Source organism: Amphimedon queenslandica, unplaced genomic scaffold (assembly GCF_000090795.2).
Source record: "Amphimedon queenslandica unplaced genomic scaffold, v1.1 AMPQUscaffold_13318, whole genome shotgun sequence".
Classification (NCBI taxonomy): domain Eukaryota; kingdom Metazoa; phylum Porifera; class Demospongiae; order Haplosclerida; family Niphatidae; genus Amphimedon; species Amphimedon queenslandica.
Window position 1 is genome coordinate 92157 of NW_003546446.1, and position 13626 is coordinate 105782.

General features: G+C 34.0%; 3 protein-coding genes across 6 annotated transcripts in view; all 3 read left to right on the forward strand.

The window, feature by feature from the left end:
- The window catches only part of LOC100636161 (uncharacterized), a 17628-nt gene extending 5707 nt beyond the window's left edge, over nucleotides 1-11921 (forward strand). For 2 of the 4 annotated variants that reach the window (XM_019998459.1, XM_019998460.1), the window contains exons 12-22: nucleotides 7252-8672; nucleotides 8727-8753; nucleotides 8807-9118; nucleotides 9203-9265; nucleotides 9313-9390; nucleotides 9808-9881; nucleotides 10173-10304; nucleotides 10396-10468; nucleotides 10762-10870; nucleotides 10953-11037; nucleotides 11459-11921. In XM_019998459.1, coding sequence (XP_019854018.1) covers nucleotides 7252-8672; nucleotides 8727-8753; nucleotides 8807-9118; nucleotides 9203-9265; nucleotides 9313-9390; nucleotides 9808-9881; nucleotides 10173-10304; nucleotides 10396-10468; nucleotides 10762-10870; nucleotides 10953-11037; nucleotides 11459-11800 — 2716 coding nt within the window. In that variant the 3' untranslated portion in view covers nucleotides 11801-11921. Of the gene's footprint in view, nucleotides 1-2034; nucleotides 2323-2998; nucleotides 3113-3188; nucleotides 3270-3530; nucleotides 3574-3620; nucleotides 3748-4525; nucleotides 4657-5098; nucleotides 5240-5554; nucleotides 5613-5744; nucleotides 5818-6118; nucleotides 6162-6668; nucleotides 8673-8726; nucleotides 8754-8806; nucleotides 9119-9202; nucleotides 9266-9312; nucleotides 9391-9807; nucleotides 9882-10172; nucleotides 10305-10395; nucleotides 10469-10761; nucleotides 10871-10952; nucleotides 11038-11458 lie in introns of those variants that run through there. The other 2 variants (XM_019998458.1, XM_019998461.1) reach the window with 2 other exon arrangements.
- LOC109583212 (uncharacterized) lies at nucleotides 7-1267 on the forward strand. Its single transcript, XM_019998464.1, has 3 exons — nucleotides 7-766; nucleotides 812-877; nucleotides 931-1267. Exons 1-3 carry the CDS (start codon nucleotides 70-72, stop codon nucleotides 1230-1232), a joined length of 1065 nt encoding a protein of 354 aa, XP_019854023.1. The 5' UTR covers nucleotides 7-69; the 3' UTR covers nucleotides 1233-1267.
- Nucleotides 11922-13368: 1447 nt separating the features above from the next.
- Nucleotides 13369-13626, forward strand: part of LOC100636288 (uncharacterized) — a 4447-nt gene continuing 4189 nt past the window's right edge. The window contains exon 1 of the mRNA XM_019998462.1: nucleotides 13369-13446. The gene's annotated coding sequence lies outside the window, so the exon portion shown is untranslated. The remainder of the gene's footprint in view (nucleotides 13447-13626) is intronic.

A 13626-nucleotide genomic window follows, 5' to 3' on the forward strand; every position in this document is an offset into this window, starting at 1 on the left:
GCTCTCACATACTTTGATGATAGAAATGCCCGAGCATTAATATTGATCAAGCCACTTGCTCAAACCGTTATGAAAAATCTCAAGGAAGGATTTTTCAATGAGGATATTTTTGAGCATTTGAAGTCAAAGTCTGTCGTATTTTCCCTGCCAGAGTTCCAGTTGTCTGATCTAATCAAACTCCTCCTTCATCTTAATATCATTACAAAACTAGAAGATGAACAAAAGGGACACTACTTCATTCCTTATGCTCTTCCTTCATACAATGAACCAGTTTCAGTTGAGGAGACTAATGCTAAGCCACTTCTTATAGTCTGGAGGGAAGAGAAGAGTGAAGAGATCTTACCAGTTCCTACAGGATTGTTCCCTTTAACCATTGTACACCTACTCAACCAGAAAGAATGCGTTACTAAAATCTCTCCATCAACATCAGAGTATTACAAATTTCGAGATGCAATATCTCTCAAGATAACCTTCACACAAAAGCACACACTTCACCTCATCAACCGTTACACTCATATTGAAGTGTACTTTACTGGTCCTACCCAGCACTGTCCATTAGTACGTAAGCTACTCACAACAGCTATTGATGATAGCAGTGATGCCATGCACCTCAAGCATAATTACGTCAATGCATTTGCTTGCCCTTCCAAGAGGAATAGCTGCTACTGTATTGTTGGGTTCAGTAAAGATGTTCATTTCATCAACTGTACAGTGTGCTGTGAGTCTGCTACTATCAGTAATGATCACTGGGCCTGGTTTGAATCAGGTATGTAAATTTGTATTTATAATTTATTTTATCACTTGTGTACAGGACCTATTGTGAGTAGGAATGCAACACAAACAAAACAAGTTAAAGACCATGATACATCAGATCAAAGTAATGAACTTATCATTATTATTGTTATTATATTTTATTTTTATTTACTACAGACCTACTGTTAGACAAGAAGCCTCAAAAGAGTGACCTCCTTAGGTTGTTCAAAAGTTCTGCTGCTCATTACATGATCATTGGCACTGCACTTGATGTTAAAGTGGATGACTTACCGCCATATCCAGGGGCTGCTACTAATAACCTTATACTAGTCTTCAAGAGATGGATAGACTCAGATAATGATGTAACCTGGAGGAATATACTGGAGGTTTGTGAAGATTATTTGGAGGACCTTGGAAAAGTGAAAGCTGACTTGAAAGGATTTCTTTCATCTGATAAAGCCCGTAACAAATATTTATAAAAATTATTATAACTTTTCCTGTTACAATATTTATTTTATTATTTTATAATGTAAATTTTCAATTAGCCATTTTGTTTTTTAATACACAGAAATGATCAATGATAAATAATAACAACAAGAGTAAAAATTATTTTATATGCAGGGGGTGTCAGAAATTTGTGGTGAAGTATATTCTCTAGCTTAGATTAAGGAATCAGCTATAGTTGGCGGAGCTTGCATAGATCTTGTTCAATTATGAATGCAAATGTGCTTGTATAATGTACAAATTAAATTACTTTTCCAATTAGTAGAGGGTACTTGGTGACACGTTGCATTGGCTTAAGGAGGAAAGAGGAAAGGGGAAGTCCCTTTGTATGAGGGTCCTTAAGGCAAGCCTGCTCATACTCCCTAAAAGAAGGATCCAGACTTTTACTCTGAAGTAATGTACAAGCTGTTAGTTGACATGAACACCATCGAATGTGAGGAGTTAGTTTTGGAATGTGTTTCTGCAGTACATCAATAGATCTTGCACCTGATGTATGTAACCTACAGTCTCGCTAGCCAGACCATTCCCCAGCCTACAGTCATTGGGACCCCAATGACTGTAGGCTGCATGGGGAATGGTCTGGCTAGAGAGACTATTTAAACCGAGGAGGGCAAGCATTTAGAGTGTACTAATTCATAAAAATTGATAAAAACATGCACCAAAATCAATAAATTTGAAATAATATCCATCAAGCCATAAAACAAAATTGCACCATAGATATTTATGATTACCCAATTAAGAATGCTTTTATACCTTCAGTCAATAGTCACCCACCCGCCCACACACTCTGATGCCTGTTTACCTGACAAGAAGAAACTATAGATTTGGCCAGGGCCTAGATTTGGCCCTATATTTATAGTTACACAGTGTTTCGACTACTGAGCTGGGAGCTGAGCTATGTCTACCCAGCCCGGCTATGATGAGGCCAGGCCCAGTCACTCCATTGTCGGTAGGGAAGGGTCTGGGGAGCGCTTGATGGAGCACGGAGACCACAATAAGGTGTTTCTACCAATAGGATGTCCACTAGTTGAGGAAGCCTCTATGAAATTCAAGCCTGATGACGAGGTAAGAGGCTATTGTCTCGATTAACAACATCAATTAACTATCTTCACCCATATTGCTCAAAACCAGCTTTCCGTGTGTGGATTTGCCCAAAAGTGATTTAATTTTTGGGCTGGAATCAAAATGTTCCACCATCTTGTATGGTATTACCGTATAGCGGGTTTTTTTCGAGGAAAATAAATTTCGCGAATGACCCGTATCCGGAAGTTTGCGGAATTAATTTTAGCGAATTTCCACTAATCTGCCATCTTGTACCGTATAAATTGATTTTCAAGGAATTTAATTTCGTGAATCATGGAAAAATCCACGAAATTCATGAAATTTGTTATCCTCAAAAACTTCCCATTATACGGTATATAGATTCTTGCGTGAATCTCAAAAATTGGAAAATCAGTTTCTGGGTAATATAAATTGAAACATATAGAGGATGCTGGCAAGAGCTCTGTTTACTAATTAAAGTGCAATTAACATTCTCGATGACTTTTATAATCTTATTATTCTTGCTCATTATGTTGTGCATGCATGCACAGAAGGTTAATTCAGTGCTGTTTTACAAGGAAAACAGGATGGCATGCAGCTGTTTAGAACTATGTTTGTAGTGTTTAGAAACCTTTATCTAGTAGTAATTGACATGGACATTGGACACACATTAAATTGTATTATTATAATTATTTATTAGTTTTTGAAGAAAGGTTCTTTTGGCAGTATACGCCATGCAGCAACACTTGAGGGTAAGGACGTTGCTATAAAATATTTCACGTCAAGAGATATAAAAGGGGGATATAACGATGAGGTTTGTTAATTAAAATTACTAGATTAACTTATCTTTTTCCTCCTCTCTCTGATATGATTTCATAATACTTGTGCAGCTAACAATTTTAAATGCTCTTCAGACACATGATAACATTGTTGTCCTCCTTGGAGCAGGACTGTCTCCTATGACAAAAGAGGTACAGTACATACACCAGTATACGACTATAGTGTCCTTAATAAAGAGATTACACTCTACTGTATATGTGTTAACTATATATACTATAAAGTTAGGGCACATGACTTAAATAAGTTCTGGTGGATTTTTACAAATTTGAGGCAAGCCTCATTCTGTCTAAAGTAGTAATTGGTAGAGAGAACCTCTATAAATGCTAACTGGCATTGCTGATGACCATATCTTAGGATATCTTAATTTTTACACTAGTTTTTATTATTTTTAGCCCTTTGTTGTAATGGAATTTGCTCCTTATTCATTGAATCGAGGTATATCAATATAGCCTGTACTAATGTATTGTTATTCTTCTCTTTAGTATTGCATGGTTACCCTCGGTATACTTATAAGAATGATCATGTGATGCATTGGGCTCGTCAAACTGCTCTAGGTCTGGAGTACATACACAGTAAAAGGATATTATATCGAGATGTAAAATCATCAAAGTAAAAGAAAGAGAGAGAGAGGAATTGCTTTGCATTTTGGTACATGTCATACTGTATATATTGTGTTACATCAAAAAATACTTGCAAAGAATTAAATTTTGCGAGATTGTGAATGAATCAAAACACAAAACTTAAATTCACAAAATAATGAAAGTCATGCATGACCACAGTTCATAATACTACAATAAACTGGTGGTCTCTAAAAATTGTTTAAATTCATGATTTAGTTTCTCTTGATGCACAGTCCTACCCAAGTAGTAACTGTATCAAAAATTTTTTACTGCAATCATCTGATAATGGAAAATGCATACTGTACAGTACCGTATAGCTAGAAAATTTAATGGAGTAAAACTTTGGCAAATTTGCAAATTGAGGTCCATTTGCCATATTTTCAGACTCCAATTTGATAAGGCTCCATAAAAGCATACACAGAGTTAAAATTTTGCCAAAATTTTAACCTCCAAACCTTTTTAGAGTCAATTCACCCTAGCTATACGGTATATAGGATAAGATTTTAAAGAGGCTTAATTTTAAAATTTGGAAATGCATCAAAAAGCACAAAAATGTAATTAAGGGTTTGAATGTACACACAAAAGATTTAGACTTGGACTTCCATGCATGGCAGTATAGTCATCAGTGCTTGAAGATTATTGTTTAGCAATAAATAATCAATGATAAATCTCTTTGAGAGCTTTTTAAAAACACCAGAATGGTCTAAATTTAGAGATTTTTACATGATTTATGTATTTTCACATTATTCTATTTGTTAATTTTTTAGTCTTCTTCTGTTTGGTAATGGCTCTCATTTAAAATTATGTGATTTTGGTATTAGTTGTAATATTGAGACTGATGCCACCTACACAAGTGGTGTTGGTACACCGAGGTATATGGCACCTGAAGTCATTAAAGGTAATGGATAATAAGCCTTCACTATGGTATAGGAAAATGTTTGGAAGGAGACTGGGAAAGAGAATTTTTCTCAACATATGAGCTTCCTTAAAGGGCATATATCATCAAGAAACAAAGGCCTTTTACAATAATGACATTATTGCTTTGATGTGGTTGAGTCTATATTTTTGTATAAATAGACAAATTTAGTATACATATAATACTAATTATATACACATTCAAGTGCTTTAAAGGAAGGCTTTGATACCATACAGTGTAATTCATATAGTATAATTTTCACTGCTTTTAAAAGTTCACAAAAATTAAATCAATTTAATTATTATACTGAAATTCTAAAATTAATTCCTGAATGATGCCATATATTTGACCAGTGAGAGAGGGGAATACTACTTTTAATTAATGTGCTTTACATGTACACATTTACCTGCCATGTGCACTATAGGTACAACTTATGATACTAAATGTGACATATTCAGTTTTGCTATTACACTGTGGGAGATGCTAGCACGTCAAATACCAACAATTGAGGGACTTGATGACAATTCAAATATCTATGCTGTGTTTTATGCCATGGCACAATTAGGTAAGAGAGAGAATAGGAAGAGGAGAAACGAGGGTCATTTATGTCCTTTATTATGAACCAAGTTATTGGTGTGAAAAATTTCCTAAGATCACCACTTTGTAAGATGTTCAGAGGTTTTTTAAGATCTGCATGCCATTTAGTTTTAATGTGGCACAAATTAAATAAGGAGTGTGGGCATTTTGGTTGCCAAAAGCATCTTAATGTTTATTTTTTTCAAAAAAATTTTGAGAAAATTTTTAATTAATATCCTTTAAAAAGATTTCTAATCCCCTTGAAAAGTTTGAGTTGCACAAACTTCGTGTTTTGTATTTTTAGAGAAACGACCACCATTATTAGTGGGTCATCCTTCATTTGTCAATGAATTACTTCAGAAGTAAGTGATCATGTGATTACTGTACAGTGCAAATATTGTTTTAAAAAAAGATAAAATTGTGTATATTATAGTTGTCAATATAATAATATATCTATAATTACCAGTTGACCATCCTATGTTTGATTGTAATAGGTGCTGGGATCAAGATCCTCGTCTAAGACCGACCTCAACTGAGCTGGCAGAGGAATTAGGAAAAATTTGTAAAGTAAGATACTTGTTGCTTCTTACTTTATTATGTATTTGTATTGTACATGCACTGCTTTACTTTCTTGTATCTTATTCTGGTTCAGTTTTATAACTGAATTTTTTCACAATATTTGTCACTGGTATACTAGACTTGGGGTATAATTTAATTAAATTGTGAACTTCATATACAATGTACATGTAGTTTTGATTTTGTATCTGTACACTTCTTGCTTAAAATTTTATGCAAATTTGCATATCATGTACATGCATATGCGAAATTTTGTTTATTATTTATTGACCCTCTCCTTCTGCTCCTGTAGAATTTTAAATTTGGAGAGCCAATATTTTGTTACGATGAAATTGGTCAGTCATTATATTATATTGTACCTACTTGCATAGCCCTGTACTTCAATTAGTAATTGAGTCTAAAGCTTACCATATAAATTTTTGTTTTGTAAGTATCATAGCAGACATTTTGGTAACATTAAGCAACCTTAATTGTATTTTAAATCTTTATTGGTTAAAACTCAAGAATAAGGGAGAAGAGAGAGAACAGAAGGAATGATTAAATGGAAAAGAGTGTGTGCAAAGCATGTGCTACAAAACTATAATGACAAAAGAACCTGCATAATCATAAATGATAACACCTATAAGCCTATAGCTAGATCTATACACATTAACAAGAGTACGTACTCTTGACATTAACCACATAACATTAAGATTAGAATAGTAATACACTAATACAATAATGAGAATGATACGTGCATATATATACATGTACATTATTACACGTATGCTACATAAAACACTTATTAACTATAATTGTACTTGTTTAATATTTAAAATTAATTGTACAGTTTCATATTGTAGCTTTAGAAAAGTGGATGGAGGAAGGGAGCGTTGATCTAACTGTTACTCGTGTTAATATGCTTGGTGCTCCTGGAGCTGGTAAAACCTGTTCACAGCTCCTCCTACTAAATGAAGACCCACCCACTAATGACACCAGTACACCCATTGCCTGTCCTGCCGTTAGGGCTACAAGAGTTGCTGTTTCTGATAAAATGATTTGGAGCCGAGTGACTCGAGCAAATTTACTTGACGAATTAGCAACTGATTTGAAAACTGCTACTGATTCAGAGCAAGAGGAAGTTCCCCTGACTGCAACTGCAACCTTTTACAGTCAATCATGGACTGTGACATATACCAATCCGATGGAATCAGGCAATGTAGAAATTCCATCTCATGCTCCAAATGAGCCTATTCCAGCAGTTTTACCTTTATTACAAGATAAGAAGTATGATACCAAAGCAGTTGTGCTAGAAATTTTAGCCACTCAACCAAAAGAGATTCGTAAAAGTGATCATTGGCTGTACGTTATTGATTCTGGTGGTCAGCCAGCATACCAGGAGTTACTGCCTTTATTCACTAGAGCAGCTTCTCTCAATATCGTAACACTGGATCTATCTAAGCCTTTCAATGAGAGGTTTGATCTGATGTACAGGATCGATGGAAAATACTTCCCATGCCACTCCAAGTCAACACAGTTAGCATTCTTCCAGTCTGCAGTTTCCACTGGAGCTAGTTTTGAGCCTCTTGATATTTCCTGCATCTCCAAGAAACCAACACACTCCATGCATCTTGTATTGGGAACGCATTATGACAAGGTGAGCGATGCTACTTTAAAAGAAAAGGAAGAGATTCTAATGTCTTCAATGTCTTCACTAGAATCTTACTTACAAAATTGCGTAATTTCCCAATCTGATGATTCTATCATATTTCCGGTCAATGCAATTGCTGCATCAGAAGAAAGAGCTAAATACAGTGAAGAGATTTGCAAAGCTATTTGGTATCGTGGCTCTGATGCTTCACTCAAAATTAAAATACCAATTCGATGGTTTGTATTTGAGCTATCTTTACCTGAGCAAAGTATTGTATCAGTTAAGGAAGCTTTATCTATTGGAAAAGGTTGTAGTATGGAAAAGGAAGATACTAAACAAGCTTTGAAGTATTTCCATGACGTCAGTCTCATGTTATATTATCCAGAAGTTATAAATGTCATCTTCATTGATTCTAAGCCAATCCTTGAGATTCTCTCACAATTATTAGCTCTCACATATGTTAATAAAATTGATGCCATAGCATCAATTTCAGACAAACCTCTTTCTCCAAAAATCACAAAAAATCTGAAAGAAGGATTTTTCAATGAGGATATTTTTGAGCATTTAAAATCAAGAGCTGAAGTATTTTCTCTGCCAGAGTTCCAGTTGTCTGACCTAATCAGACTCCTCCTTCATCTTAACATCATCACAAAACTAGAAGATGAACCAAAGGGACACTACTTCATTCCTTATGCTCTTCCTTCATACAATGAACCAGTTTCAATTAAGGAGACTAATGCTAAGCCACTTCTCATAGTCTGGAGGGAAGAGGAGAGTGAAGAGATCCTACCAGTTCCTACAGGATTGTTCCCTTTAACCATTGTACATTTACTCAACCAGAAAGATTACGTTACTAAAATCTCTCCATCAACGTCAGAGTATTACAAATTTCGAGATGCGATATCCCTCAGGATAACCTTCACACAAAAGCACACACTTCACCTCATCAACCGTTACACTCATATTGAAGTGTACTTTACTGGTCCTACCCAGCACTGTCCATTAGTACGTAAGCTACTCACAACAGCTATTGATAATAGCAGTGATGCCATGCACCTCAAGCATAATTACGTCAATGCATTTGCTTGCCCTGTAAAAAGAAATAGCTGCTACTGTATTGTTGGGTTCAGTAAAGATGGTCATTTCATCAACTGTACAATGTGCTCTGAGCCTGCTACTATCAGTGATGATCACTGGAACTGGTATAATATAGAAGGTATATATACTATTAATTTGTAATTTTATTTTATATTTTATCACTTGTGTATAGGATCCATAGTGAGTAACAAACAAGAAAGTGAGGCAGTTTTATTCAATTATATTATTTTTATTATTTTATTTTGAATATAGACTTCTTGTTAATCATTCTGGACAAGAAGCCTCAATTGGATGATCTTCATAGGTTATTCCAAAGTTCTGATTTCCAGTTTTTAATTATTGGGACAGCACTTGGTGTACAAGTTAATGACCTTCAGCATAGTCCAATGTCAGCCTCTGATAAGCTATTACTAGTGTTCCAGAGATGGATAAATTCCAATATGAATATAACCTGGAGGAAAGCACTTCAAGTTTGTGAAGATTATCCAGATCAGTTTGGACTTGTAAAATCTGATGTGATCAAATTTCTTTCATCAGATAGAGCCCATGACAAATATTCAGATGGTAATATTAACAGACTGAACTATGTAGTAAATTTTTTATTTAATTTACATGTATAAATAGTTATAATTTATCACTTGTGTATAGGACCTGTTGAGAGTAACAATGGAACCCAAATAAAACAAGATAATGATCAGTCATCAGATGAAAGTAATGAAGAATTTATTATAAATTTAGCTGAAATTAAATTGTCATAGTTTCTGCTAGTGGAATCACAGATGATAATATCTATGGTGGAACTTATGTGGACACTATGCCTGCAACCATAACTCCTGGTAAGAGTATATGATAAGATTAATAATTACAACAGGTAGCTTTTACATTTTAAGGCACATGTATACACTAGACAACATGTTGCTAGCAAGTTGTGGTTATTTTGATTTAAGTTGTAAATGGTCTATTATTCTTGGATAAAAAAGGACCAAGTAACCAAGAATGGTGCTAGGAACAAGTTGCCTGCAGCAAAAATATTTGAGTTATTAGCATTTTTTAAAACCAGCCAATTTTTATTAAAAATTACAATGGCTATAGCCCATGTTTTTTTTAAATGGTTCTGTATTTAGCCCAAACTTTTATGATGCATAGTGATTTTTTTATTAAAAAAATTATTTTGACAAAGATTTATTTTCTAGCTATTGTTTAAAAATAATAATTTTACTTTTGTCAATAATTGTTTTGTATTTATTTTTCAGCTGTGAGGAGGTTAATGAAAGAGGCTACTGAGTTAAGGGAACCATTTCCTCATTATTATACCCAACCAATGGAAGTTAGTATTAGTACATTTAATGTAGTGTTTGTTATATTAATCTAGTCATAATGCAAAACATGAAAAATTTGCTATTAAATTTGCCAAAAATTTTAATTCCAATTTACATTTTTATTGGATTCTCTGATCCCTAGCAAAATCTCACTGTTCTTTGCTGTGTTGCTGCATGCATATATGTACATATACTTACATACACAATAGTTTTGATTCATTAAAACCATAATTACATTGTGCCACATAATCCCATTTTGATTGGAATCAGCTCATAACTTCTACGCACCATATTCTTAGGATAATTTGTTTGAATGGCATTTCACAATACAAGGTCCACCTGGTACTGATTATGAGGGAGGACGCTATCATGGACATATCATGATATCACCAGAATATCCAATGAAACCACCTTCTGTTGTCTTTCTAACTGTGAGTGGAAAAAGGAAGAACTTGGGAAGGTTTCCTTCACTCTTTTTTATGTTGTTATTATCTTTATTTCTCTCTCTTTCTCTCTCCTTAGCCTAATGGAAGGTTTAAATTGAATCTGGAGATATGTATGTGTGGTTTAGAGACATGGCAGTCGTATTGGGGAAGTAAGAAACACTAATTATCACATTATTCTTCTATTAATTTTTATGCCTGAAAATTTGGAATGTAAAATAAGTTTATTCAATAAGGTTTGCATGGCAACTACATTTTACAATTATGATTAGATTTTTTGAATCATTATGTGGATGTCTGTTGCTGTGCATATAAGTTTGGCTCTTTTAAAGTTAGAAGATAAGATTTTGACAATTTGTTCTCATGTCACATAAATTGTGCTCCACATCAGTGTTTTATTTTTAAAAGCCTCTTAATTTCTCTTTTTTCCTATTATTACTATTAGTTAGTACTGTGCTACTGGAATTGATTGATATGATGGCAACTGATGATGATAGAAGTACATTTGGTTCACTGGACTGTACACCTGAAGAAAGACGACAATTGGCAACTAGGTAAATGTACACATATATAATAATAATGATGATGATATATTGCCTGCATATTGAACCACAGTTATTATCCGTTCATTCCTAGGTCGTTAGAGTGGGTATGTCCTAGTTGTGGTGTTGCTAACAGGACAGCTTTACCTGAAGGAAGTGAAGACATTGTATCACAAATGGTAATCAAAGTATATAATCACACATGTGGATGTAATTCTTATACCTACTCAAAATGCTGTATGTCATACAGTAGTTTTGCTGATTGAGCTTTCAATTCAGTTTTCATACAGTATAATAGCTTCAAATTTCTGTTGTCAAAATCGAGGAATTTTTTATCACAAAAAACTACTAGTTGCTACCATTATTGTGACAACTTAAGTGTGATTGCAACATGTAAAATCTATTTCTCATACGTTTTCTGCTGCACTGCATAGCAACAGAAACTCATGAGGAATTATTTTACAGTCAAAATAATTTAGTTCTTTTTGTCTTGTTGAAATAATATTGATTGTGTATAGAGTGCAAAAGCATCAAGAATACATGTAATTGTGTCTAATTTTTAGTACAAAAATAATTTTTAAAATATTTTATTTGTTTCAGCCTAAAGAAGAAGTTAATTCTCAACAGCCTCATGATCTTGATTTACAAAAAGAAGCGTTACTTGTTGCTCAATTCTGCCCACCATCAACCGACCAATCAAATCAAAGGAATATTGATATCAAAGAGTCACATGATCAGTCTAAAGATGAAGGAGGGACTGAGATTAATAAAGAATCATCAACTAGTGGAATTAGATATCGTGGACAAGAAGAAACAGATCAGCCTCTCTCTGCTTCTCCTCCTCCTCCTAGTTTTCCTGCAAACATGTATATAATTTTATTTTTTGTTATTGTTATTGTAATTTTATTATTACTAATATTATTATTATTGACTGTTAAGTGAGTAGTACTCGTGGTAACTATATTTTTATTAAACCAAATTAAGTATGTAGTTTTATTTGATTATACAGTTAGTTTATATGTAACAACTTTTAAAACTATGATTATTAGATCTATACAACTTATTATATTTTTTTACATCTATTGAATCAATGTGATAGTCTGGTACACATACATGTGCATAAGTGACATTATATCCAAAGGACTGATAAGCATCCAGTAAAGAGCCAAAGCATGCAAACACATCTGTGTCTGTATATCACTACTTTCATCTCCCCTTTGTGCTTTAAGCAATAAAAGACTGTATTGTGAGTAAATTGAACTTTCCTGTGCTATATATAGAGAGAGTTGGGTTTGCTGATTATGTAACTACTGCTTTGAGAGATAGAGAGAGAAGAGGAAGAGAGAAGGCAACCATTGCATAAATATAACTGTGTAGGGAGTACAAGTGCATGTATACTAATTAAAGGATTGGTGCTACATCATGATGTAAACAGTGTTCTGTCATTATTGACAGCATCTACTTTGTTTTTCCCAACCCCAAATCTCTTGTCTTTTATTTTCCAATCATAAACTATATGTATAAAATTTTAATTATACGACTTATGAAAAACTACTACATGTAGATCAAACAGCTCAAACTTTGAAAAAACATAAGAACCTGTAGATCTGTAATGTATCCAGGAAAATTATAAAAATAGAGAATTCTCTCAGAGCCATTTTTGACAAAATGCCCTGTGCTATAGTATAACGACTTTGATCTGGTTTTTGAGTAACTTTAAAAATTTATAAAAAGTCCAATTTTGATCAGAATCACTCAGTTCAAACTTTCTACACCACATATGCATGTATAATAGATTTATGTATCAGAAAAATTATAAAAATGGATAATTTTTCCCTTTTCATTTTTGGCAATTAACTTATGCTGCGTTTACACTACAGAAGTGGGCCAAACCGTGCTGAACCAGACTGAGCTGGCCCTGCTGTACTAACCATGCTGGCCTGGTTTGGCACAGCTCACTTTGGCTACTGTTTACACTATCAAATGAAACTGTGCTGGCCTACTTTAAACAGGTCTGGCTCAGTTAAAGAAGCTAGTGTAAACACAGTATTAGCCAAAATGTACTCAGCCCAGTATTTGAGCAACTTTAATAATTTGTAAAGACCCACATTTTATCAGAATCAGCTCAAATTTTAAAAACAACATAAAAACATGCATAGCATATGTATCAGAGAAAATATAAATAATAGGGAATTGTCTCAGAGCCATTTTTGACGAAATATGCTGTACATTGTTGGGAGCAAATTTAGAATATTAAAATTATTATAAAACATTTGATGATTTCAGATTTGCTATGAATTGTGCCACACCTCTCTCAGTCTCTGAAAGCCTGGTTTTTTATTTTCTCCATTCACCCTGGGGCCCAATTAGCTCCATTATCTTACATCCATGACAAGACTGACCAGTAGGTAATCATGCACTACTATGGTAGCAGATACTCCATATATGGAAACTGATCATCACGTGAATGCATATGGCTGGCTGCCAGCATAGATTAATATCCTGCATGCCTCTGCCAGGAAGAAGAATACTGAAGCGGTGGTTTAGTGTAGCCTGTGAGTCTCGCTGGTTTTGGACTTTTATATCACGTAAGTACACAGTAGATATAGATCTACCTGGATATGGGGCAAATGGCAATCAATCTCTGATAATACTTATTTACAATGTACTGTGGCCTACTATGAGCAATTATGTGTTGCTATGGTCCTTATCATAATTGAAAGCAAAGACTTATATAATTGGACCTAATTTAAATTGAAAAGCTTACT